This window comes from Heterodontus francisci, chromosome 8, assembly GCF_036365525.1.
Source record: "Heterodontus francisci isolate sHetFra1 chromosome 8, sHetFra1.hap1, whole genome shotgun sequence".
NCBI classification, from domain to species: domain Eukaryota; kingdom Metazoa; phylum Chordata; class Chondrichthyes; order Heterodontiformes; family Heterodontidae; genus Heterodontus; species Heterodontus francisci.
In genome coordinates, this window is record NC_090378.1 from 25,016,529 (window position 1) to 25,042,720 (window position 26,192).

Genomic DNA, 26,192 nt, shown 5'->3' on the forward strand with positions numbered 1-26,192 from the left:
GCTTCTCCATGTTGAACACCTACTGGAAATAGCACTGAGGGTAGCAAGAGCACAAAATGTACTCTGGGTGGGTCCACCAGGAGTGGCACAGTAGCACCACTACTGACCGAGCCCTAAAGGATACAGCTGCTAGACTGGGTCTGCAGCAAGTGGTGAGGGAACCAATAAGAGGGAAAAACCTACTTAACCGTCCTCATCAATCTACCTGTCGCAGATGCATCTCTTCAGTATAGGCAGGAGTCACCACCGCACAGTCCTTGTGGAAACTTCACACTGAGGGTACCCTCCTTCATGTTGTGCAGCACTACCACCGTGCTGAATGGGACAGATTTCGAACAGATTTCTAGCAATGCAAAACTGGGCATCCATGAGGCGCTATGGGCCATCAGCAGCAGCAGAACTGTATTCAACAATAATCTGTAACCTTTATGGCCCGGCATATCCCCTGCTCTAACATTACCATCAAGAGGGGCACCAACTCTGGTTCAACAAAGAGTGCAGGAGGGCATGCCAGGAGCAGCACCAGGCATACCTCAAAATGAGGTGTCAGCCTGGTGAAGCTACAGCACATGACTACTTGCATGTCAAACGGCAGAAGCAGCATGTTAAGCGATCCCAGAACCACTGGATCAGATCGAAGCTCTGCAGTCCTGCCACACCCAATCGTGAATGGTGGTCGACAATTAAAACAGCTGGCAGGAGGAGGAGGCTCCACAAATATCTTCATCCTCAATGATGAGGGAGCCCAGCACATTAGTGCATAAGACAAGGCTGAAGCATTTACATCCGTCTTCAGCCAGAAGTGCAGAGCGCATGATCCATCTCGGCCTCCTCTTGAGATCCCAGCATCACAGATGCCAGTCTTCAGCCAATTTGATTTACTCCACTTGATATCAAGGAACAGCTGAAGGCACTAGATACTGCAAAGACTACGGGCCCTGACAACATTCCGCAATAGTACTGAAGCTTTGTGCTCCAGAACTAGCCCTGCCCATGACCAAGCTGCTCCAGTACAGCTACAACACTGGCATCTACCCAGCAATGTGGAAAATTGCCCAGGTATGTCCTGTGCACAAAAGGCAGGACAAATCCGACCCGGCCAATTACCGCCCCATCAGTCTATTCCCAATCACCTGCAAAGTGACGTAGGGGTCACAACAGTGCTATCAAGCGGCACTTGCTCAGCAATAACCTGCTCTCTGACGCTCAGTTTGGGTTCTGCCAGGGCCACTCAAATCCTGACAGCCTAAGTCCAAACATGGACAAAAGAGCTGAACTCGAGAGGTGAGGTGAGGTGAGAGTGACTGCCCTTGACATCAAGGCAGCATTTGAACGAGTATGGCATCAAGGAGCCCGAGCAAAACAGGAGTCAATGGGAATCGGGAGAAAACTCTCCGCTGGTTGGAGTCATACCTAGTACAAAGATGATGGTTGTGGTTGTTGGAGGTCAATAATCTCAATCCCAGGACATCACTTCAGGAGTTCCTCAGGGTAGTGTCCTAGGCACAACACCTTCAGCTGCTTCATCAATGACCTTCCCTCCATCATAAAGTCAGAAGTGGGGATGTTCGCTGATGATTGCACAATGCTCAGCATCATTTGTGACTCCTCAGTTGCTGAAGCAGCCCATGTCCATATGCAGCAAGAACTGAACAACATCCAGGCATGGGATGATAAGTGGCAAGTAACATTCGCACCACACAAGTGGTGGGCAATGACCATCTCAATCAAGAGAGAACCTAACCATCTCCCTTTGACATTCAATGGCATTACCATCGCTGAATCCCGCACTATCAACATCCTAGGGGCTACCATTGACCAGAAACTGAACTGGGGTAGGCATATAAATACAGTGGCTACAAGAGCAGTCAGAGGCTAGGAATCCTGAGGCGAGTAACTCGCCTCCTGACTCCCCAAAGCCTGTCCACCATCTACAAGGCACAAGTCAGGAGTGTGATGGAATACTCTCCACTTGCCTGGATGGGTGCAGCTCCAACAACACTGAAGAAGCTCGACACCATCCAAGACAAAGCAGCCCGCTTGATTGGCACCCCATTTACAAACATTCACTCCCTGTACCACCGACGCACAGTGGCAGCAGTGTGTACCATCTAAAAGATGCACTGCAACAACGCACCAAGGCTCTGTAGACAGCACCTTCCAAACCCGCGACCTCTACCAACTAGAAGGACAAGGGCAGCAAATGCATGGGAACACCTCCACCTGCAAGTTCCCCTCCAAGTCACACACCATCTTGACTGGGAACTATATCGCCGTTCCTTCACTGTCGCTGGGTCAAAATCCTGGAACTCCCTTCCTAACAGCACTGTGGGTGTACCTACCTCACATGGACTGCAGTGATTCAAGGCAGCAGCGCACCACCACCTTCTCAAGGACAATTAGGGATGGGCAATAAATGCTGGCCTGGCTAGCATCGCCCACATCCCCCAAACGAACAAAAAAAAAATTTTGCTTTTATTTTAGAGAGGGTGAGGGGTTTAGAAAGGAAATTCCTGAACTTACAGCCCAGGCAGTGGACAGCTCAGCCACCGATGGTGGAACAATTAAAAATCGAGAATGCTCAAGGGACCAGAATTAGAGGAATACAGGTATCTCGAAGGGTTGTGGTCTGGAGGCAATTACAGAGATAGGGAGGGGTGAGGTTATGAAGAGAATTGAAATTAAGCATGAGAATTTTAAAATTGAGGTGTTGCTTAATTGTGATTCAGTCAATGTAGATCAGCAAGCACAGGGATAATGGGCGAACGGGAACTGGTGCGAGTCAGGGCACGCGCCGCAGAGTTTTGGATGATGCCAGGTTTAAGGAGGGTAGAGTGCAGACGGCCGGCCAGGAGTCATTGAAATAGTTAAGTCTAGAGGTAGCAAAGGCATGGATGAGGGTTTCAACAGCACATGAGCTGAGGCAGGGGCGGACTCTGTCAAGGTTACAGAGGGGGAAACAGGCATTCTTGAGTGATGGCACTGGCATGTGGTTGGAAGCTCATGTCAGGGTCAAATATGACACCAAAGCTGCGAATAGTCTGGTATGGCCTCAAGATAATTGTTAGGGAGAGGGATGTAGTCAGTAGCTCAATATCAGAGTTTGCAGCAGGGACCAAAGACTACTGGGAAGATTGAAGCAGTTATTAGTTGGACGAAATTTCTGCTCACCTGGTACTGGATGTCAGACAAGCTGTCTGCCAATTTACATACAATGGTGGGGTTCAGAGAAGTGATGATGAGGTACAGCTGCATGTAGACAAAGTACATGTGGAAAATAATGTACCTTTTTGGATGATGTCGCTGAGAGGCTCCACATAGAAAAAATGGAGGGGGCCAAGGACAGATTTTGCAGGAGCAGGAAGAGAAGCTATTGCAGGTGATTCTCTGGCTACAATTAGATCGAGAAGGAACCAGGCGAGTGCAGTCCCATCCAGCTGGATGACGATGGAGAAGCGTTGGAGCAGGATCATCTGTTCAACCATGTCAAAGGTTTAAGAGGTCGAGAAGGATGAAGGGGAGATTATGTACCTTTGTCACAGTCACATAGTCTGTTAAGAGCTGTTCCAGTAGTGTGACAGGGATGGAACCTGGATTGGAAGGATTCAAATATGGAGTTCTGGGAAAAACAGGCACAGATTTGGATGGGGAGGGGGGAGATGGGGTGCAGGGAACAGTGACATGTTCAAGGACTTGAGAATAAAGAGTGGTTGGAAATGGGATGGTAGTTTACAAGGACGGAGGTGTCAAGGGATGGTTTTTCTTGAGAGGTGATGGCAGATTTGAAGGAGAGGAGTCAATAACTGAGGAAAGAGAACCATTATCAGATAGTTCAGGAAGGGAAGCTGGGTGGTCAGCAGTTTAGTGGGAAAAGAGTCAAGATAGCAGGAGGTGGGTCTCATGGATAAGATGAGGATGAAAGGGCATGAAAGGAATAGAAGAGAATCTAAAGAAAGATACAAGTTCAGGGCCAGGGCAGCAGGGAACCTTAGAGGAAATTTGTCCCTGCGAGAATGGAGGAGACAGAGGAGAAGAGTTTAAAAAGATGGTTTGCAGTAGGGAAAAGCAACCAGGAGTTAGTTTTGCATTCCAGCATCATTTTAGCAGACAAGAGCAGGACCAACTTTATGTTGTCCAAAATGAGGAAAAACACCTTTCATGCAGTGAGTTACAATGATCTAGAATATGCTACCTGAAATGATGGAGGAAGCAGATTCAATAATAACTTTCAAAAGGGATGGGATAAATACTTGAAGTACAAATTGTTCAGGGCTATGGAGAAAAAGCAGGGAGTGGGACTAATTGGACAGCCTTCTCAAAGAGCCAGATCAGGTATGATGGGCCTCATGTCCTTCTGTTTTGCATCATTCTATGATTTTTGATAAACAATTACATCACCTCATGAATAATTTTGTAGCCTGAGTAACTCGAATGCAGAAGGTTAAACAATTAGCCAGTATTATACAAAAGCAATGAAGTTCTAAAATGGCACCAAATATAAACAACCATGCACATGTACAAATTAGGTAAGCTGCCATTTATTTCTGCAATAAAGTTACTGAATGTGTAAGTGACATTAGGAACATTGATACTGTAGCATAATTCAGGCAAAAGATTTACAATTGGTCATAGAATCAGTTTTACAGCACAGAAACCGGCCCTTCGGCCCACTGTGTCCGTGCTGGCCATCGAGCACTTATCTATTCTGATCCCATTTTCCAGCACTTGGCCCGTAGCCTTGGTGTTTCAAGTGCTCATCTAAATACTTCTTAAATGTTGTGAGGGTTGCCACCTCTACCACCCCTTCAGGCAATGTGTTCCAGATTCCAACCACCCTCTGGGTGAAAATTTTTTCCTCAAATCCCCTCTAAACCTCCTGCCCATTACCTTTGTATACCTTTATCAGGTCTCCCCTTAGCCTTCTCCACTTCAAGGAAGACAACCCTAGTCTTTTCAGTATCTCTTCATAGCCGAAATGCTCCAGCCCAGGCAACATCCTGGTGAATCTCCTCTGCACCCTCTCCACTGCAATCACATCCTTCTTATAGTGTGGCAACCAGAACTGTACACAGTACTCCAGCTGTGGAGTAACTAGCGTCTTATACAGCTCCATCATAACCTCCCTGCTCTTATATTCTATGCCTCGGTGAATAAAGGCAAGTATCCCATATGCCTTCCTAACCACCTTATCTACCTGTGCTGCTGCCTTCTGTGATCTATGGACAAATACACCAAGGTCCCTCCAACCCTCTGTACTTTCTAAGGTCTTACCACCCATTATATATTCCCTTGCCTTGTTCGTCCTCCCAAAATGCATCACCTCACACTTCTCGGGATTAAATTCCATGTGCCACTGCTCTGCCCATCTTACCAGCCCATCTATATTGTCCTGTAATCTAAGGCTTTCCTCCTCACTATTTATGACACCACCAATTTTCGTGTCATCTGTGAACTTACTGATCATACCTCCTATATTCATGTCTGAATCATTGTACATTCATTTTGATAATTAAGGCAGTACAGTGAAGAACTTACCCAGATTGAGCCGTTTTTCCAGCCAGGCTAGAATATCTTTGGTATATTTTGACCAAGTTTTTGCATACATTAGAGCCGACTCTATCCCACTGTCATTTTTAAGCAACATGTTGTCAACCTCTTCTGCTCGGAGAGCCCCTGAAAAAAGAAAGTGAAATATAATGTAATGAGGATGAGAAATTAATCAAGTTTTTCAAAATATTGAGGGGAACAGATGGTTTCTATCTACCCTATTTCCACTGGTTTTAGAGTCCAGGACTAGGGGAAAATTGTCAAAAAATCAGAGCTAGGTTTTTCAGAAATGAAATTTGGAAACACTTCTACATACAAAGCTTGGAGCCCTTCTGCAATTGATGCTCCATGAATTGTTATTTTTAAGCCTGAGACACAAATCTTTGGGATCAAAGGTATTCAGGAATATGGGGCAAAGGCATGAATACGGAGCTCAGTCATCGATCAGCCATGATCTCACTGAATGACAGTATAGACTTGAGGGACTAAATGGCCTACTTCCGTCACTAGGTTCCAGCAACAAATCACAATGTCTGGACTGAAAAGCTACTGTGACCTTGAAATATGCCTTAATGCAAGGTGACACTAAATAATATGTTGGTACTGTAGAGATGGGGCAGGAAAGAGAATGGAGTAGGAAGGAAAATACCTGCAAATTAATCTTCTGCATTACTGGCAGTGTAAAATATTTTACACTCATTGGGCTGGATATTGTTTTCCTGCTGCTGGCAGCGGACAAAAGAAATGGTGGCCCGGATGCCACCATGATCTTCAACGTGGCGATTCATTTAAACATACAGACTGGCAGCCCTCTCTCCCCGCTCCCAAACCCCCCCCCAACCAAATCACATAGTGGGGGCAGCCTCAGCAATACCATGAATGGAGATAGCGGTTTCTGCGCGGGCGCTAGCGCCATTTTTAAAGGGCTACCAACCCTGCTCAGAGAATGCAGAGTTGCCCCCCCCCCCCCACCAAAAATAAATGTTTGGACTTTCCCCCCACCACCAAAACTAAATGTTTGGACTTTCCCCCCCCACCACTAAAAATAAATGTTTGGACTTTCCCCCCCCAATACACTGAAATTGCCCTCTTCTCCCCCACAAATGCACAAAGTGCAGAGGTCACCCCTTCTGCACCCCCCCCCCCCCCACCACATTAAAAATGCTCTGATCCCCCCTTCCCCACCTTGGTGGCATTCGCTTTCCCTGGACGGGAAAGTGAAGGCGTGCAAGGGCTGCCTGTCGCACTAAAGATCCGGATCAGACGGTAAAATAGTGTGGAATTAGATTGAAAATGTATGCATAAAATTAATTTCAGTATTTAAAGCTGGATCCTGTCGCCGAGGCTGCCACAGAGTCTTGCTGTCGCCAGGAAGATCGGGCCTAGCAATCCAGGCGTCGGGCTCCGTGGCAGGCCTCTGTTGTTGCGATCTTCCGGCCCCCTCCCTACCCCACTCCCACCATGGAGCCAGACATCAGGAGCTCAACAAAATCCAGCCCATTGGCTGCTCAGCCTGCAAAATAAGGCAATTATATAGTTAAGTTCCTAGATGATAGTCATCTCCTTATGTAAAGCTTGCATTTCATTAAGGCATGCAATGTATATACTATTTATACATTAACTGTTTTCTCTATGTATAATATATATTTGTCATGTATATGTTTTCTGTCCTTAAGTCAATTTTTTATCCAAGCTGACACTGATCCTTCTATTCCATGATTTTGTTAACCAGCCTTTTATGTGATACTTTGTCTTGCGCTTTGTTAAACAGAAAACATCCATTGCTTTCACTTCATCAACCTTTTGTTACTTCATTAAAAAATTAGTCAAGCAAGATCTGTTTTTTACAAATCTGTGCTTGCTCTCCTTAATTAATTCAAACTTCAAGTGCCTGCTGATTTTTTTTCCCCATTATTGTTTCTAAATCCTTTCCTACTACGGATGCTAAACTGACCGGCCTGTAGTTACGAAGAATGTCCTCACACCCTTTCTTGAATAAGGGGGTCACATTTGCCATTCTCCAATCCTTTGGCACCTCTCCTATATCTAGGGAAGATTGTAAGATTATGGCACGCCCTTCTGCTATCTCCACTCCCACTCCCTTCAGTATTCTGGGATGCCAGCCATCCAGACCAGGTGACTTATCCACTAAGCATAGCCAGCCTTTCCAGTACATCCTGCCTATCAATTCTCACCCCATCCATTACCTCTACCAATATTTTGTCAGCACCCTCCTCCTTAATAAACACCGATACAAAGTACTCATTAAGTATTCTAAGCCTTGTCCTGCACCTCGAAGCATATATTACCCTCTTTGTCCCCAATAGGCACCACGCAGCCTCTTATTACTGACTTACTATACATGCGGATAGAACATTTTTGGGTTCCCTTTTATGTTAACTGCCATTCTACTCCCATATTCTCTCTTTGCCAGTCTTATTTTCCTCTTCATTTCCCTTCTCAACTTATTATATTTGGCCTGGCCCGGTTCTTGCTTGAAGAATTCACCCGGCATACATCATACACCCTCTTGTTTTTTCATCATATTCATCATCTCCCTCATCATCCAAGGAGCCCTGCCTTTGGTTCCCCTACCTTTCACCCTCGTTGGAATGTACCTAGCCTGTACATGAAACATATCCTCAAAGTTCATCCGTTGTTCCATTACTGTTTTTCCTGTCAGTCTTTGGTTCAATTTTACCCTAGCTAGATCCCCTCTCATCCCATTGAAGTTAGCCCTTTTCCAATTTAGAAGTTCTACTTTAGATTGTTCCTTGCTGTTCTTCATGCCTTATCTAAACCTCATGATATGATCATTCTTAGTCCACCTCATTTCCCAGCACCAGGTCAAGCAATGCCTCCTTCCTTGCTGGAACAAAATATACTGACCAAGGAAGTTCTCCTTAACACATTTCAGAAATTCCTCCTACTCTTTACCCTTTACTATAACATTATCCCAATCGCTATTTGGGTAATAAAAGTCCAATATCATCACTCTATTGTTCTTGCATATCTGATTTCCCTGCAGATTTGCTCCTCCATCTCTCTCACGATTTAGAATAGAATACCCGGAACATGATCATCCCCTTTTTGCTTCTCAACTCGAACCAAATTGATTTTGTCCTTGCCCCCTCAAGGATATCCTCTCTTTCTAACACTACAATGTATTCCCTAATCAGTACTGCCACCCCACCTCTTTTTTTCCTTCCCCATCTTTTCTGAACACTTTGTATCCCTGAATATTAAACACCCACTCTTCATTTTTAAGCTACCTTTCTGATATTGCCACTTCATCATATTCCCACAAAGCTATTTGTGCTTGTAGCTCACCAACCTTATTCACCATACTTTGTGCATTTACATTCATACATTCTTGTCCTTGTATTCCTCGTAGTCTTTCTTAGTCTGCTCCTATCTAATATGGTACTCTTACCTTCTCTAGTATTAACCAACACTCACTTCTTTATGCACTTTATTCTTCAACTTCTATATGCTGGTGCCCATCCCCTTGCCAATTTAGTATAAACCCTCCCCAATCACAATAGTGAACCTCTCTGTGAGGACATTGGTCCTATTGACACCCAAATCCCTTGGCTCTACCACAGCTCCTAGGCTCTTGCTGTTCAGAAAATATTCCAATTTACCTTTCTCAAATCCAAAGTAGATAACCACACTTTTCCTCACACTGAATTCCACTGCCATAGTTTTCTTTACTGTCACCTGGTCTGTATGTGTCCCTTTGTAATTTCCTGCTCCCATCTACACGACTTACTGTGCCTCCAACCTTTTGCACCTCAGACAGCAAATCTATTCATATAGAATTCTAACCTTATACTTCACTATTCTGTCTGCCAACAGCGCATTATTTTAATAGCCTCATGATGATCTGAGCTAACTGATTTGGTATTCCAAAGTTTCTCATTTGTTTTAGCTGAACCTATCTAACCAACTCAAATTAGTTTGTTTTCAGGCAAGTCATCACTTAGAAAATTATAGAACTGCATACTGGCTGACACCTGGTGGCAGTTGGAGGAAGAAAACGGTATCTAGTGTATCTTGCTGTGATTGGGTCCCCGATACACCAGTGATGCATATCAAATCATTGTACATCTTAAAACGAAAGAACTTGAATTTATATGGCGCCTTTCACAATCTCAAAATTTCCCGTACAGCCAATATAGTACTTTAGTGTAGTCGCTATAAAAATATAGGGAACTATGGCCAATTTGCACACAGCAAAAGTGACAGATAAATGACCAATTAATTTTAATGGTGCTAGTTGAGGGATAAGTTGAGTGGTCAGGATGTGAAAAGTACCATAGAATCTTTTATGTCTACCCAGGGGTCAGGTTCAAGCTCAGCGTGCTTAAATAAATGTTAATCTCAGAACATACCATGTGCAGTCTTCTCTTACTATTCGTCCTGTCCATCCAAAGAAATGAACATTTACTCTCCGTGGAATGATCAAATATGGCTCTTCACTTGCATCCAAGGGGTGAAATGAAATTAAATCACTGGGGCGGGGGTAGAGGGAACAGCAGGTTTCCTCATTCTGTCTTCTTACTCATAAAATCCTTGGAGGGGATGTTTTGTAACCTGACCAAACTGTTGAAAGAGAAAATAACCATCCATCTATGGGCCCTTGAAATCCAGGTCCAGTTAAAGGGAGTGTCAATACAGGGAATGCTTTAAAATTATGATATGTAAGCAAATAAAATCTGCTTTAATATTTTCTTGCCTGCAAACAGCAACCCCACCGTTCTCCATTGCCAGTCTGGGGAAAACCTAAAAGAGGTCCCAAGACACATGAAGCAACATTTGGATAATTGTCCTAACATGTGGCTGAAGATCACCATGATAGACTAATGCACAATGTTTTCAACAGCCAATAATATATTATACAGTGCCTTTAAGATGTCCATCAAGAAAAGGAATCTGAGCAAATTAATTTTGGTGGAGAGTAAACAAATTAATACTTGAACCCGACAGGAAACTATCCACATCTAGGATGGAATCGTGCATACAACTTCTTGATCCAAGCACTGCTTAAGCTTTGACTTCTTGGTAGATGCTGAGTGATTTCATTGAAGTGTATGCTTGCACCTAAACCACCACCAGGAGTGGCTAAATGGGGCCTATCCAAAATCCTGCTGCATCCAGTATGGCTCACATGTTCTGGATGAGATTGCTATGGGTTGCAATATAGTAATTGTCCGATATGAATTTTTCGGCCAACTGCATGGTGGGGAAAGAGCAGGCTAGAAAGAGAGGATGGCAGATAGCAAAATCCATTTGATCCAGGATGTCACTCCTGGATTGCAGCCAATGGACTCAAGATGAGATATGATGAAGGCGCTGTTATTGCAAGATGCACATACGGAATCTATATTGTGCTCAGGATAATCTCAGTGACAGATAGTGGCCATATGGTCCTGATCCAGGCACTGGAGCCATGGGTCACGATTAGGTAACCAAAACTTGCAGAAGGTTCCAAGGCAACAACTCCATCAGCCAATTTAGCTCCGAATGAACATGTGTTTTACTGCACTCAACTCCTCCTCACGCGATCGATAAAGATGGTCTAATTGAACTGAATTCTGAAGAGGTGTGAATAGGAGGAAAAAAAATAAATTGGAACCATCTCAAGCACCAAGCACTTGGTAGACCCCAAACTTATAAGTGCTTTTTTTTTTTCTTTATCACAGGATCATAACAGTGAAGTGAAAATTTCTAATAGATTTGCAAGAACAGATATTGTGGGGGTGAAAGAAAGAAAACTAGTATTTATGTACTGCCTTTCACAGCCACAGGACATTCCAAATGGTCAATTAAATATCTTTTAAAGTGTATTCACTATTGTAATGTAGGAAATGTGGTAGCCAATTTGTACATGGAAAATAAAACTTCTTGGAATATTAGATTTTAAAAGTTTTTAAAAAAAAAAAACTAATTGGTACCTTGTAGGTCATCCTTTTCCTGAATTGATCCTCCAGATCCCACAGACAGATTTTCATAAGACTTTTAAATTAAAAAGAAAGAAATTAGTCATCATCACTAATTTTACAGAGCTGAGAAGAAGCACTTCATATTTGAACAGTCAAAGTCCAAATTAACAGAACCATCTGTCAGCAGGCAAGTTTTAAATAGTTTTTCATTTAACAGCTAAAGCTCCTTTAACAAGTGTTCCTTAAGCCTGTAATAGATGTATGACATATAAACAGTATGAAAATAAGTATGCAAAAACAATACCAAGCCATCAAGTTGAATCAAATTTTAGTTTCTGCATCAGGTATGATGTAAACAATGGACATGGGTTATCTAATAAATGCTCAAGCAACAATTACACATTCAGCATACACATTACGTACATACGTATCTTTTGGGCTGAAGTATGCTAACCAAACTTCATAGAAAGTGGCGTGTATATGCCAGTACAGTGCAATAAACACAGTCAATATCTGAAAGTGCTTTCTGATCATGCTCCAATCAGGACAGGTCTGTTGCCTAGAGAAATTGGAATGGTTCTCCTTTGAGCAGAGGTGGTCAAGGGGAGATTTAATAGAAGCATTGTATTTGATAGAGTAAATAAGGAGAAACTGTTTCCAGTGGCAGGTAACCAGCAGAGACCGCTATAAAAGTAATTGGCAAAGGAGCCAGAGGTGAGATGATGAGTTAAAACAAAACACACAGCAAGTTATGATCTGGAATTCACTACCTGGAAAGGTGGTGAAAACAGATTTAACAGTAACTTTCAAAGAGAACTGGATATATACTTGAAGGGGAGAAAATTGCAGGACTAAAAGGGAATGAGCAGTGAAGTCAGACTAATTAGGTAGCTCTTTCAAAAGTAGTATGATGGACCAAGAGGCTGCCTTTGGTGCTTTAAGATTCTATAATCCTATAAACATGCCACTTTTGATTTAGCAAACGAATGTCAGCATCACGTCCTATATCAACTGTGGATCACAACTGCTTCTAGTTATTGTGAACTTACGCGGCTTCTCCCATTCAGCGGGAGTCCCATAGATGAACTATAGTCCACGTCCCCCATGAGAAAGTCTGAAATGCTGCAAGTTAAAATTGTTTGATTAAAAGATTTGAGTTATATTTTCCTTAGTTCTTTAAGCAGACTTTCAATTTTCTTCATTCCCTTGCTTCTGAAAAAGTCAGTAACTTATACAACTACATAATATATCTTGCAAAGCAGTACACAACAAAGTGCGAGACAAAATTTTAATCATGCTCCCTTTTAGAGTTTTATACAGCACCCTCAAGTATTCCCTTTTATATTTTCAGCTAAACTGCTCAGCGTCAGTTATACTTTTCAAATACTTTGGACACCTCCACAATTCCAAATTTCACTTCTCTAATCAGTGATGCTGAAAGAATTAAAAGAAAGGTGTGCATGTGTATGGCATGATGTAATATTTTCATATTACACTCTTTAAAGTGAAGATTCATTATGAATATAGTTTTGGGCATTCTAAAGTTGGGATGCCAGAGAGCAATTTGAGCAATATAATACTAGGGTGAGATAAAGTATGTCCCTGGTAGAGACAGTTTTGGAAACATTGAATTAAGAGTGGCACAATAGCACTAATACATTACACAAACCAAGTGCCAACAATGGTAATCTACAGCCTACGTTTGGAACTAAATACATTTACAAAACCAGAGTGCTTTTTTCAGTAATTGGAAATTTTAAAATTAGACTGCTCACATTCTGTGTGGTTTAACTACAGCTCTAAGCTACCAGAGGATTTGTTGCATGACCCAGCCATTTTAAATTTGCAGCTATAAACAGGATATGGTAAAGCAACAACCCTAAGGCAGTTACAAAATGCAGATATAAAATCAAAATGAAAGTGAGGATATTCTTGCAAAAAAATCCTTTGAGCTTTGATGCTCTGGTTATAACATTTGCTTTACTATTCACGTTAAGCACAAATTGTGTTTCATAAAAGAGACTGAAAAAACAAATTTATTCTCATAGTAGCTCATGAAAAAGGTACTTCAAAAGGTTCTAGTAATCCTAGAAAACAAAAAGTACACAAAATGTCACCTTTAACATTGAAGCATCAATTTCACCTGATGCTCATTTGCAATTTCCATGTCTAAACCCTCTTAAAAACACAGAAATGCAGTTGCCTTAATAGTTTAGTGGATAAAAGCGCCACGCACAGCATTAAATCTTACAGGACATAAGGCTCCAGGTTCATTTTGCAGTCTGTGCTGAATTGGTTTTATGTTTTAACCTCGATAGTGATTAGGCTACTACAATTGACGAGACATAAGGATGGGTTGAAAAAAAAAAAACAGTTGGGGTTTACATTGCTAATCACTAACCAGTGACTAGTTGTAAAGTGCTCATAAGCAGATGTAGCCTGAGCACAGGATTGGGTTTGACTGCAGTAGCTGAATAGCCTGCTGAGATTCACAGTATAAGTTCACATTATACTTCGGGAAATGACTGCAGGGCTATTAATGCTCGTGGACCTACATTCTAACAAGAACTGACAGAACAAAAAAAATGGAAGTAGGAGATGAGAAGCAGCGGAAAAACACAACTGCTAACCTGAACAGTTAAATGAGACAACTGATGCAATGAGATTTTTCATTTTAATTATTTTTTTTTTTAAAAAACATACTTTCAGACATTATTTCAGCTTTATCAACATTATTTGAGCCTAAAATATCCATAAATAGGTACACACAGGTTAGAAAAGGAAAGTCAAACCTACACTAAAGGTTGTTTTACTTACACATTACCAAATGTGAATGCCAAAGTGTCAATAGAAGCAAATATTTCACTGAAATGCTCTCTTTTGTCTTCATTTACTTCATTGTAGTTTGCACCTGAGGGGAAATATAGTTCATTATAACAGTACAAGGTAACTATTAACATTCATTCCATGAATATACAGTAAAGACTAACCAATCAACCTCACTGAACATACACCAATTAAATAAGCACTGAAGCATTTTCAACTTTAAATATGCATCTACAAAATTAGCTTACTGTAACTTCATGGAGAGTCTCAACAAAAAAACCTATCAAAAAGAGAATATATAACTAAGTGGATCATACCAACACAGTTATAACAAAATCCACTGATAAAATGCACAAATCATTCTTCCTCCAAGAATAAGTAAAATGCTCAGATCCACTCGGAACTTCTGTCATACTGAAATTAGGACTGCAATCTTGTCAAGGCACCAGTTTCCTGTGTCACTGAACACACTAATGGGTGAACAGTAATGTAAATAAGCACAACCAAGTACTCTTTAATTAACTTCCTCTGAAGGATCTACAATGCAATCATTACTGAACAAAAGGCAATGCTGTAGGGAAAGAAAGATTCTTCAGGTCTATAAACCTGTATAAAAATTTACTGTAAAGACCTCACATCCACAGGAGCTGGCTACTACAATCTAATGCTTACTTCCTTCCTCTCCCCCTACTACCCCACAGGAAGAGCAAACTTTGAAGTTTGGAATAAAACTCAAAAATGTACCACAAATTGCCTGAATACTCACTCGCCTTCATAAATCACTTACCCTTAGTAAACTACACAAGAGCTTATTTGCTCAATCTCATTTCATTAATAATTATGCAATAATGGTTCACTGTAAAGAGCTCAGGTGGATCGTAAAAGCTGTTGCCAAAACTCCTAATTTGGCACCTCACTTACAAATGTTACCAGTCAAACTGCAGAATAAGTAAACTGGGAGACTTTTTTTTCCTGCAGCAGGAAGGCTTCTGTTAGAAGTTTTTGCTTTTAGTCCTTTGATCTCAACAAGTTTTGCTTTAAGGAAACAAACTTCCTGCAGTTTTTATTCAGATGTGTGCAATCTAAGCTACAAGCATAAGCATTACGCCTGAAAAACAACTTCAATTTGAATTTTTTTTTTTTAAAGGGAAAACTGTAATTTGTGGTTAGATATTTTGTCACATCTTCACAACTGCCAAAACTTATTTAGCAGACATCCAAAGCTTCCAGCAACTCCCTGCAAATTTTTCCATAACTTCCTGAGTAGCATAGAATCTTTGGCCAAATTCATAAACATAACCACACCCAGTTTTCTTTTAAAATATATTTAGAGTACACACAAAATTACCAGCAGTGGTTTATGGATTTCAGATACCACTTCTGGAACATCATTCACCAAGTCTGCCCTATTCTTGGCCTATTCCCACTTTGCTTTGTTCCATGTTTCTGGTGTAAATGGAGGAGCATGACTGCAATGGATTACAGACCTATTACATTAATACAAACAGTACTTTTTTTTAAAAAAAAAAAAGAGGCTTTTAGAAATCATATCTTCTATCTACATACAAATTCAAAAAATCTTGCATCAAGTGCTTTGTCCAATGCATCACACTTTTCTAATGATCTCAGAAGCTTCACACCTAAAGTGTCACATTTTGGGTATCATACCTGAAAAAGTTTGCCTGTATGCAGAGCAGAAAACACAACTGGCTCAAATGACTGATTATCTGCTGTTACCCATATCTGATTGTTGGCTAAGTGCAAGTAAATCAAAGTTGCAAAAATACTATTGAGAAATGATCAAGTCTTATTTCTTTACCTCAAACCTAAAATCGCTCATTTACCAGCAAGACAGACAATATCAACTTTGCCAAAATGAGGGCACAGGAATACAAACATTTAAAAATGTAGCACACAAAAAAGGACAGAATTCTTAAAGTCACTAAACTTTGAAGCAAGTTAGTAATAAAAATGTATGCAAGTTTCATCCACGTAGAGGCCAAAGGCTTGATTTTGGTTTATAACTTCCAACAGACACAGACATGGAGTGCAGATAGAATGAAAATCATAGTCAAACCAAAGTTCTCACTGAACAAACATAGGTGTCCTCAAACAATGGTTTGAGTGTGTGGAAAGATCCATGCAGTATAGCCGTGAGCAAGTCTCCAGATTTGTAGTGGTTTGCTGCATGCTACACAACTATGCCACTCACAGGGGTGAAGCACCACAGGAGGAAATAGTGCAGGAGCAAGATGAATAGGGGATGAGGAAGACCAAGGTAAGCAGCACCATCAGCTGCCAGAGCTACAACCCAAGTTATTTTAGAGATTTTCCTCTGCAAACCAGTACACCAACAGTCTCAACATTTGACCCACTCTTGTTACCAATCTTCTGAATACCTCAACACTTCTACTTCATTGGTCTTCCTCTCTCAGAACTATGATTATGAAGACAAATATCAGTACAAAGCAAATATAATCTCTTCAAATTGCACATATTGTAGATTTACAACTTCTTCCTCCTCTTAATATTGAAGTAAAATTGCCCTAGCACAATCCCATAGTGCCTGGCCTTTGTGCTTGCTTACATTTTTTAGGGTTCCTTGCAGATAGTTCCCCTGTCGCAGGAGCCTGGGAGGTGAAAGGCTGATAATCATTCACTGGAGGCACTTAATTTGGCCACAGTAAGTGGCATCGCAGCTCTGGGCCTTGAGAGTCAGCTACAGACTGCTGTGTTGGTATGTCCAGGGCAGTCTGGGCCAACTAGCTATGTGGAAGCAACAAAGGCACGGGGTCAAACTCTAACAGAGGAGCAGTCAGGCTATCATCCGGAGAAGGGACAGCATGAGCCTCTCATTACGGGGCTGCATCTCTACACTCCAAATGCTCAGTCAGTGTGAGAACAGAGCGTCTGTCTGTAGTGATGCTCTGGAAGCCCACTATCTATGCTCTACTTCATGGAGTGAAAGTTGAGGAGATGTTAGACCCCAGAGCCAAAATGGTAGCAGTCTGAGCTCCCAACAAAACTGCCACTGGTGACTCCATCATTCACTTCCTACAATCGTCTGCATGGTCTGAATGCATGCTGGACAATCCCACATAATCCAGAGCTGAACTCCTCCAAGCTCTGTGCACACTCTCTCTGGCAGGTTGCCCAGTGCACTCGAGTAGGAATTATTGAGTCTGTAGGCTTTGCCCTCGAGATCTTCAACTGTGCTTCTGCAGCAGTGCTAAGATACAAATTCTCTCTTCGACAAGCTGCCTGGATGGATTGGCCCACACCCTCTGCCCATGCTCCAGTGTTTGGTGAATCGCCCAGTGCAAAACCCTCTAAGCTTGTCCTTTAATGTATATGTAGTACCAGTCTCTGAGCTGGTGCTTGCTAATGTAAGGTTGAGTGATGCTGTACCAGCTTGACTGATTCTTTTTATCTCCTCCACTGCCTCTGGCTGTTCTATATTTCGTTAAACTGCAAATGAAGAGAAGGGCAATGATTAGCTTTTAGTGCTAAGGATAAGCAGATACAGGGGAGCGGCTGCTGGAGGGAGTTACACTTGGTCATGCATTGTGTCCTGTTATTTCAGGACAGCGTAGGACGCATTCTTTCAGCTTTGCCACTTGCAAAACCCCTGATGCGACCTGCCCCCACAATCTGCATTACTTCCTCCTTGATTGGGGAAAGAGGACCTGAATAGATGCTTTTTCTCCTCCTGCCCTCCACTAGTATTCACTAGCTTTGCCTGCAAGAAATAAAAAAAGGTTAGTAGTAGCTAAGCAATACGACAAGGGCAATTAGGGATGGGCAACAAATGTGCGAGATCGAGCAAAAGAGCTTGCAGGAGAGCGAGAGAAGATGCTTTAAAAGGTTGTTTCAAAGTTGAATAATGGTTCTGCTGTATGAAGGGAGGCAGAGTTGAGAGGAAGGCATAATAGTGAAGAGATGTGTGAAGCATAATGTGCTTCAGTGAACGGAGAAGAGTGCTGGTAATGGGGGAAGGGAAAGTTAGTATTTTAGATATTACAGGGTTATGAGAGATAGGAGTCAGGAGTTTTACCTTAGTATCCCTGGGCAAGGTCATTAAACTTCTTTTAGCATTGCAGTCAGACCCATGGTGCGATACTCATGGCACGGATGTCCCCTGGCAGTTGGCTCACTGCTGCCAAGAGGTTGGGCAGGATATCTTCCTGCTGCTCGATAGGAAGAGCACATTATTTCTCCTGTTGACCTCCTCAATCAGGGCCTTCATTGCAATCCATAACACATGGGGTCCTTGAAGCATCATTCTGCTATCTCCGGAGTTGCCTTCCAGTTGCCTGTAGGCAAAGTGCATCTCCCTTTAAGAGATGCTGGATGTCTTTAACATCATTAGGAATGCTGGATAATCAAGCCCCAGATTGGACAAATTGCCAGTTGATAATGGAAGCAGCACTGGCAGCTTGCCTATTTCATGATAACGAAGGCCTCTGGCCAATTTCACTTCCTAGTTCCACTTATGTGATCAGATGTGTGCACTGCCAATTCTTGGTCTGGCAACTAACCCACAGGAATTGCTACTACAAGAAACCTGAACACAACTTGAAAACAACTACCCTAATATCAACTGGGATACAAACTGTGTGAAGAGCACAGAGTGCACAAAATTCTTGAACTGTATTCAAGAGAACTATTTTAGCCAGCATGTAACAAGCCCAACGAGATGGGGCGCAATTCTAGATTTAGCCTTCGGTAATGAAGCTGGGCAAGAAGATGAAGTAGCAGCGGGTGACCATTTTGGAGACAGTGACCATAATACAGCTAGTTTTAGCATAATCATGGAAAAGGACAAAGATAAAACAGGAGTAAAAGTTCTAAATTGGGGGAAGGCAAATTTTATGAAACTGAGGGGTGATCTGGCAAAAGTAGACTGGATACAGCTACTTGAAGGAAAATCAGTGGCAAGCCAGTGGGAGGCATTCAAAAGTGAGATTCTACAGGTATAGGCATGTCCCCACAAAGATAAAGGGTAGTACTGCCAAATCTAGAGCCCCCTGGTTATCTAGAGGCTTACAGGGCAAGTTAAAGCAGAAAAAGAAAGCTTATGACGATCACAAAATAACTTAATACTTGAGAAAGCTTAGAGGAGTATAGAAAGTGCAGGGGTGAAGTAAAAAAGGAAATTAGAAAAGCAAAGAGAGGACATGAAAAATTGGCAGGCAAAAATCAAGGAAAACCCAAAGATATTTTATCAATACATTCAGAGCAAGAGGATAACTAAGGAAAGGGTAGGGCTCATCAGCAATATACAAGGGAACTTCTGCGTGGATACAGAAGATGTGGGCAGGGTTCTTAATGTGTTTTTTGTCTCTGTCTTCATAAAAGGAGAGGGTTGATGTAGACATTGTAGTAAAAGAGGAGTGTGAAATATTAGATACGATTAGCATGATCAGAGTGGAAGTATTAGAGGGTCTGACATCCTTGAAAGTGGATAAATTGCCAGAGCCGGATGGATTGCATCCCAGGTTGTTAAAGGAAGCCAGGGAGGAAACAGCGGATGTGTTGAGTATCATCTTCAAATCCTCACTGGATACGGGCGAGGTGCCAGAGGATTGGAGGTCTGCGAACGTTATACCATTGTTTAAAATGGGTACGAGGGATAGGCTAAATAATTATAGGCCGGTCAGTCTAACCTCAGTGGTGGGTAAATTATTAGAATCAATTCTGAGGGACAGGATAAACTGTTACTTAGAAAGGCACAGATTAATCAGGGATAGTCAGCATAGATTTGTTAAGGGACGCTCATGTCTTACTAACTTAATTGAGTTTTTTGAGGAAGGAACAAGGAAGATTGATTAGGGTAGTGCAGTGGATGTGGTCTACATGGATTTTAGTAAGGCATTTGACAAGGTCCCACATGGCAGACTGGTCAGAGAAATGAAAGCCCAAGGGATACAAGGGAATGTGGCAGGATGGATCCAAAATTGGATCAGTGACCGGAAACAAAGGGTAGTAGTTGATGGATGTATCTGCAAATGGAAAGCGGCTTCCAGTGCCGTTCCACAGGGCTCAGTGTTGGGTCCCTTGCTGTTTGTGGTATATATTAATGATTTGGACTTAAATGTGGGAGCCAGGATTGGGAAATTTGCTGATGACACAAAAATTAGTCATGTAGTTGATAGTGAAGACGATAGCTGCAGGCTCCAGAATATCAATGGTTTGGTTGAGTGGGTGGAAAAGCAGCAAATGGAATTCAATCCAGAGAAGTGTGAGGTAATGCATTTGGGGAGGGCAAACAAAGTGAGGCAATACACAATAAACAGGAGGGTATTGAGAGGGGTAGAAGAAGAAGTGAGACACCTTGGAGTGCATGTCCACAGGTCCCTGAAGTTGGCAGGACATTTAGATAGAGTGAAGAAGGCATATGGAATGTTTTCTTTTATTGGTTGAAGTATAGAATACAAAAGCAGGGATATAATACTGCAACTGTATAAAACGCTGGTTATGCCACAGCTGGAGTATTGCATACAGTTCTGGTCACCACATTACAGGAAGGACATAATTGTTCTGGAGAGAATACAGAGGAGATTTACAAGAATGTTGCCAGGGCTTGAAAGTAGCTGCAATGAGGAAAGCTTGGCTCGGATAGGGTTGTTTTCCTTGGAACAGAGAAGGCTGAGGAGTGACTTAATTGAGGTGCACAAAATTATGAGGGGCCTAGATAGAGTAGACAGGAAAGAGCTGTTTCCCCTGGCGGAGAGGTCAATTACCAGGGGGACAGATTTAAGGTTATTGGTAAAAGGATTAGAGGGGACATGAGGAAAAACCTTTTCACCCAGAAGGTTGTGGGTGTCTGGAATTCACCGCCAGGAATAGTGGTGGAGCCAGAACCCCTCAACTCATTTAAAAAGGTACCACGACATGCACCAGAAGTGGTGTAACCTGCAAGGCCTATGGACCAGGTGCTAGAAGGTGGGATTGGATTGGGCGGCGAGATTTTTCAGCCGGCGCAGACACAACAGGCTGAATGGCCTCCTTCTGTGCCTTAACATTTCTACAATTCTATAATCTGGGCTGAAAGTTCAGTGCATTACTAATCATACCATTGGAAATACCATCTTTTGGATGAGATATCTGATCTCTCAGGTGAATGTAAAAGATACCATGCACTATTTGACATTTAGTCTTCAACCAACACCAGCAAAAATATATTATCTGGCTATTCCCTCACTGCTGCTTGTGGGGCCTCACTGTGCACAAACTAGCTGCCATTGTTTGGTATAGTACAATACAGATTGCGCTTCAAAAGTACTTTATTGGCTACTAGTATTTTAGGGCAGCCTGATGACATTTTTATTCTTTCATGGGATGAGAGCATCATTGGCAAGAGCAGCATTTGTTGCCCACCCCCAACTGCCTTAGAAAAAGGTGGTGGCGAGCAGCCTTCTTGAACTGCTGCAGTCCATCTGGTGTAGGTACACCCACAGTGCTCTTAGGGAGGGAGTTCCAGGTTTTTGACCCAGCGACAGTGAAGGAATTGCAATACAGTTCCAAGTCAGGATGATGTATGACTTGTTGCTGCAGTGCAGCTTGTAGAGGTACACCCTGCTGCCACTGTGCACCGGTGGTGAAGGGAGTGAATGCTGAAGATGGTGAATGAGGCAATCAAGCGGGCTGCTTTGTCCTGGATGGTGTTGAGCTTCTTGAGTGTTGTTGGAACTGCACTCATCCAGGCAAATGGAGTATTCCATCACACTCCTGATTTGTGCATTGTGGACAGGCTTTGGGGAGTCACTTGCCACAGAATTCCCAGCCTCTGACCTGCTCTTGTAGCCACAGTATTTATATTGCTCATCCAGTTCAGTTTGGTAACCCCCAGGATGTTGCTGTGGGAATTCAGTGTTGGTCATGCCATTGAATGTCAGGGAAAATGGTTAGATTCTCTCTTATTGGAGATGGTCACTTCCTGGCACTTGTGTGGTGCAAATGTTAATTGTCACTTCTCAGCCCAAGTTTCACTGCATGTGGAGAGGGACTGCTTCAGTATCTGAAGAGTCGCAAATGCACAGTTTTCAGAATCAGTGAACATCCCCACTTCTGACTTTATGATGGAGGGAGGGTCACTGATGAAGCAGCTGAGGTTAGTTGGGTCTAGGACACTACCCCAAGAAACTCCTTCAGCAATGTCCTAGGGTTTAAATGTATAGCTACCAACAACCACAAACACCTTGCTTTGCAATAGGCATGACTCCAACCAGTGGAGAGTTTTCCTTCTGATTCCCATCAATTTATATTTCACTAGGGCTCCTTGATGCCATACTCTGTCAAATGCTGCCTTGATGTCAAGGGCTGTCACTCTCACTTCGCCTCTTTAATTCAGTTCTTTTGTCCATGTTTGAGCCAAGGCTGTGATGAGGTCTGGAGCTGAGTGGCCCTGGCAGAACCCAAACTGAGCATTGGAGAGCAGGTTATTGCTGTATAATGCGACTTGACAGCATTGCTGAAGATAGCTTCAATCACTTTGATGATCAAGAGTAGTCTGATGGGGCAGTAATTGGCCAGATTGGATTTGACCTGCTTTTTGTGGACATGGAAGACACCATGTAAATGCAAGTCCTTTCCTTTCCCCAAGTGCTGCTGTGAAGCCTCAGACTAGATTATGTCACAGAATCACAGAATAATAGTGAAGAGGCCCTTCGGCCCATCGAGTCTGCACCGATGCATTAAAAACACCTGACCTGTCTACCTAATCCCATTTGCCAGCACTTGGCCCATAGCCTTGAATGTTATGATGTGCCAAGTGCTCATCCAGGTACTTTTTAAAAGGATGTGAGGCAACCTGCATCTACCACCCTCCCAGGCAAGGCATTCCAGACAGTCACCACCCTCTGGGTAAAAAAGTTCTTCCTCAAGTCCCCCTTAAACCTCCCGTCCCTCACCTTAAACGTGACCTCTCGTAACTGACCCTTCAACTAAGGGGAACAGCTGCTCCCTATCCACCCTGTCCATGCCCCTCATAATCTTGTACACCTCGATCAGGTCACCCTGGCGTGTGACTTGAACATGCAACCTTCTGAACTAAAGGCAAGAATGCTATTCCACTGACATATATAATTGTTGATTGAAGGGTAAAAATAGCAGCTGAAAAGCTGATCTTGCAATCAAATCACTTAAAATATTATTTGCATGATTGCCTCAAATTTAAAAACAAAATCAAAGCAATTTAGAAGTGCAGTATTCGAGCACACTTCCTGTCGAAATATTAAGCCAAGTCAGTATTTTGTCAACATTTATAATGCAAATTCCTTACCCCCCACCCGACCAATAATGGACATCAGGATTTGACACCAATCCACTAGGTGGTGCTATTTTAGCTCAACTACACTTCTTAGTTGACTACCTCGAACCACACAAACCACCTTTTGTAGCTTTCCCAAACAGACGCATTCCACTGTTTTACAACATTAACAGGAAATAGATTGTCATCTATCTTTACAGAAATAAAAAAATTAAATCTGCTTGCACTTTGTCACCTTTCTCAATTCTAAATTCCTATATTTACACATTTATAATAGAAACTTCCTATATAACTTGTCAGGTTACAACTGCAGCCACTTGCCAGCATTGGTGCTGCACTCCATTATAAATGCAGACATAAGAATTTAGAATATAAAAACAGAATCTATGATTTAAGAATGGGTACCAAAATGCACACATGGTTCTGTCTGCTTGTGCATCAATCTTTCAGAACAAGTCATCTGTAAACTCTACAGCCTTGAAATTGCAAAAGACAAAGGGTGGTTGCAGCATGAGCAAGGGGGTGTGGGCATGGGAGGGAGCATTGCAGCACGAGACGCACAGCATGAGAGAGAGGGGGCTAGGTGAATGGAAAGCAGCTCAGCTAGAATTTTACAGGAATGTATACTGTGCTTTCAAATAAATCAATGCTCTTGTGACGTATGCACAAGGTATACTTCAAGCATTTAACAGAACCTCAAAAGTAGTAATCTCCGAATTACTCCCAGTACCACACACAAGTGAGTATAGAAATAGGAGGATAGTGCAGATGAATGCGTGGCTGGAAAGGTGGTGCAGGAGGGAAGGTCTTTAGATTTCTGGGACACCGGGTCCTGTTCTGGAGAAGGTGGGACCTGTACAGGCTAGACAGGTTGCACCTGAACAGAGCTGGGACAAATTTCCTTGCGCTAATGGGGAGGATTTAAACTAACTTGGCGGGGTGTGGAAACCAGGAGGAAATATCAGAGAGGAATACCATGGTGCACAGAATACTGGGAGACAGATAGCAGTAGAGTAGAGAATAGTAAGTTATTAGGTGGGTCAGAGTAAGGGAGAAAGTAATAAAGTCTAAATCAGGAATAATGTGCATGTAGGTGAATGCACGGAGTGTTGTTAATAAGATTGGTCAGTTACAAGCGCAGATTGAAGTGTGGAAATATGATGTTGCGGTTATAATAGAGACCTGGCTCAAAGAATGGCTGGACTGGGTATTGAATATTCCTGGATACAAAATGTTCAGGAAAGGTAGGAAAGGGAAAAAAAAAAGGGGGAGGGGTGACAGTATTGATTAAGGGGTGCATTGCAGTGCTGGAGAAAAAGGATATCCCAGAGGGGTTGAGGACAGAAATCAATTTGGCTGGAGCTAAGGAACAAAAAAAAAAAGTGTAGTTACATTACTCGGTGTTGTCTATAGGCCACCAACTAGTGGGAAGGACGTGGAGGAACAAATTTGCAAGGAAATTACAGAAATGCGCAAAAATTATAAGGTAGTTATAATGGGGACCTTAAATATTCAAACACAGACTGGGACAGTAGTAGTGTAAAGAGCAGTGAGGGGCAAGAGTTAATAGACTGTGTTCAGGAAAATTTTCTACAGCAGTATGTTTCTAGTCCAACGAGAAAGGAGGCACTGCTAGATCTGGTTCTTGGGAATGAAGTGGGCCAAGTGGATCAAGTATCAAGATCATTTAGGGGACAGTGATCATTGCATCGTAAAGTTTAGGCTGACTATGGAAAAGGACAAAGAACAATCCAGAGTAAGAATAATTAACGGGGGGAAAACCAACTTCAATGGGGTAAGAATGGAGCTGGGGCGAATAAATTGGAGTCAAAGGTTGGCAGGAAAAACAATAGCTGAACACTTCAAAGGAGATAGTTCAGGCACAGTCAAGGTATGTTCCCTCAAAGGGGAAAGGTAGGGTAAACAAATCCAGAGCTCCCTGGATTAAGATAAAGAAGAAAACATGTGCACATGCCAGGTAGAAAATACTATTGAGAACCAAGCTGAATATAGAAGGTCCAGAGGGGAAGTGAAAAAGTAAGACAAGCAAAGAGAGAGCATGAAAAGAAACTGGCAGCTAACAGAGGTAATTCAGACACTAGAAAGGTTTAAACTTGATGAGGAGAACATATTAGATAGGCGGTCAGTACTTAAAGTGAATAAAGCACCAGGACCAGATGAGATGCATCCAAGGATACTGAAGGTGGAAATCGCAGAGGCACTGCCCATAATTTTTCAGTCTTCCTTAGAGTCGGGGATGATGCCAGAGGACTGGAGAATTGCAAACATTAAACCCTTGTACAAAAAAAGGTGTAAAGATAAGCCTAGCAACTATAGGCCAGTCAGTTTAACTTTGGTGGTGGGGAAACTTCTGGAAAAGAATAATTCAGGACAAAATCAAATCACATGAACAAATGTGGGTTAATTAAAGAAAGGCAGCATAGATTTCTCAAGGGAAAAATCATGTTTAGCTTGCTGGAGTTTTTTTGAGGAGGTTGATGAGGTCAATGTTGGTGTGGTGTACGTGGACTTTCAAAAGGCATTTGATACAGTGCCACACAACAGACTTGTGAGCAAAGTTATAGCTCATGGAATAAAAAGGG

The 26,192-nt window shown here is 42.4% G+C and overlaps 1 protein-coding gene across 5 annotated transcripts in view; it reads right to left on the reverse strand.

Moving 5' to 3' along the window:
- Positions 1–26,192, reverse strand: part of LOC137372706 (rho GTPase-activating protein 29-like) — a 122,169-nt gene that overhangs the window by 61,239 nt on the left and 34,738 nt on the right. For 4 of the 5 annotated variants that reach the window (XM_068036823.1, XM_068036825.1, XM_068036821.1 and 1 more), the window contains exons 4-7: positions 14,310–14,403; positions 12,542–12,614; positions 11,505–11,565; positions 5,536–5,673 (exon numbers count right to left, since the gene is read on the reverse strand). In XM_068036823.1, the coding sequence (XP_067892924.1) occupies positions 5,536–5,673; positions 11,505–11,565; positions 12,542–12,614; positions 14,310–14,403 (366 nt within the window). Of the gene's footprint in view, positions 1–5,535; positions 5,674–9,941; positions 10,256–11,504; positions 11,566–12,541; positions 12,615–14,309; positions 14,404–26,192 lie in introns of those variants that run through there. The other variant, XM_068036826.1, reaches the window with a different exon arrangement.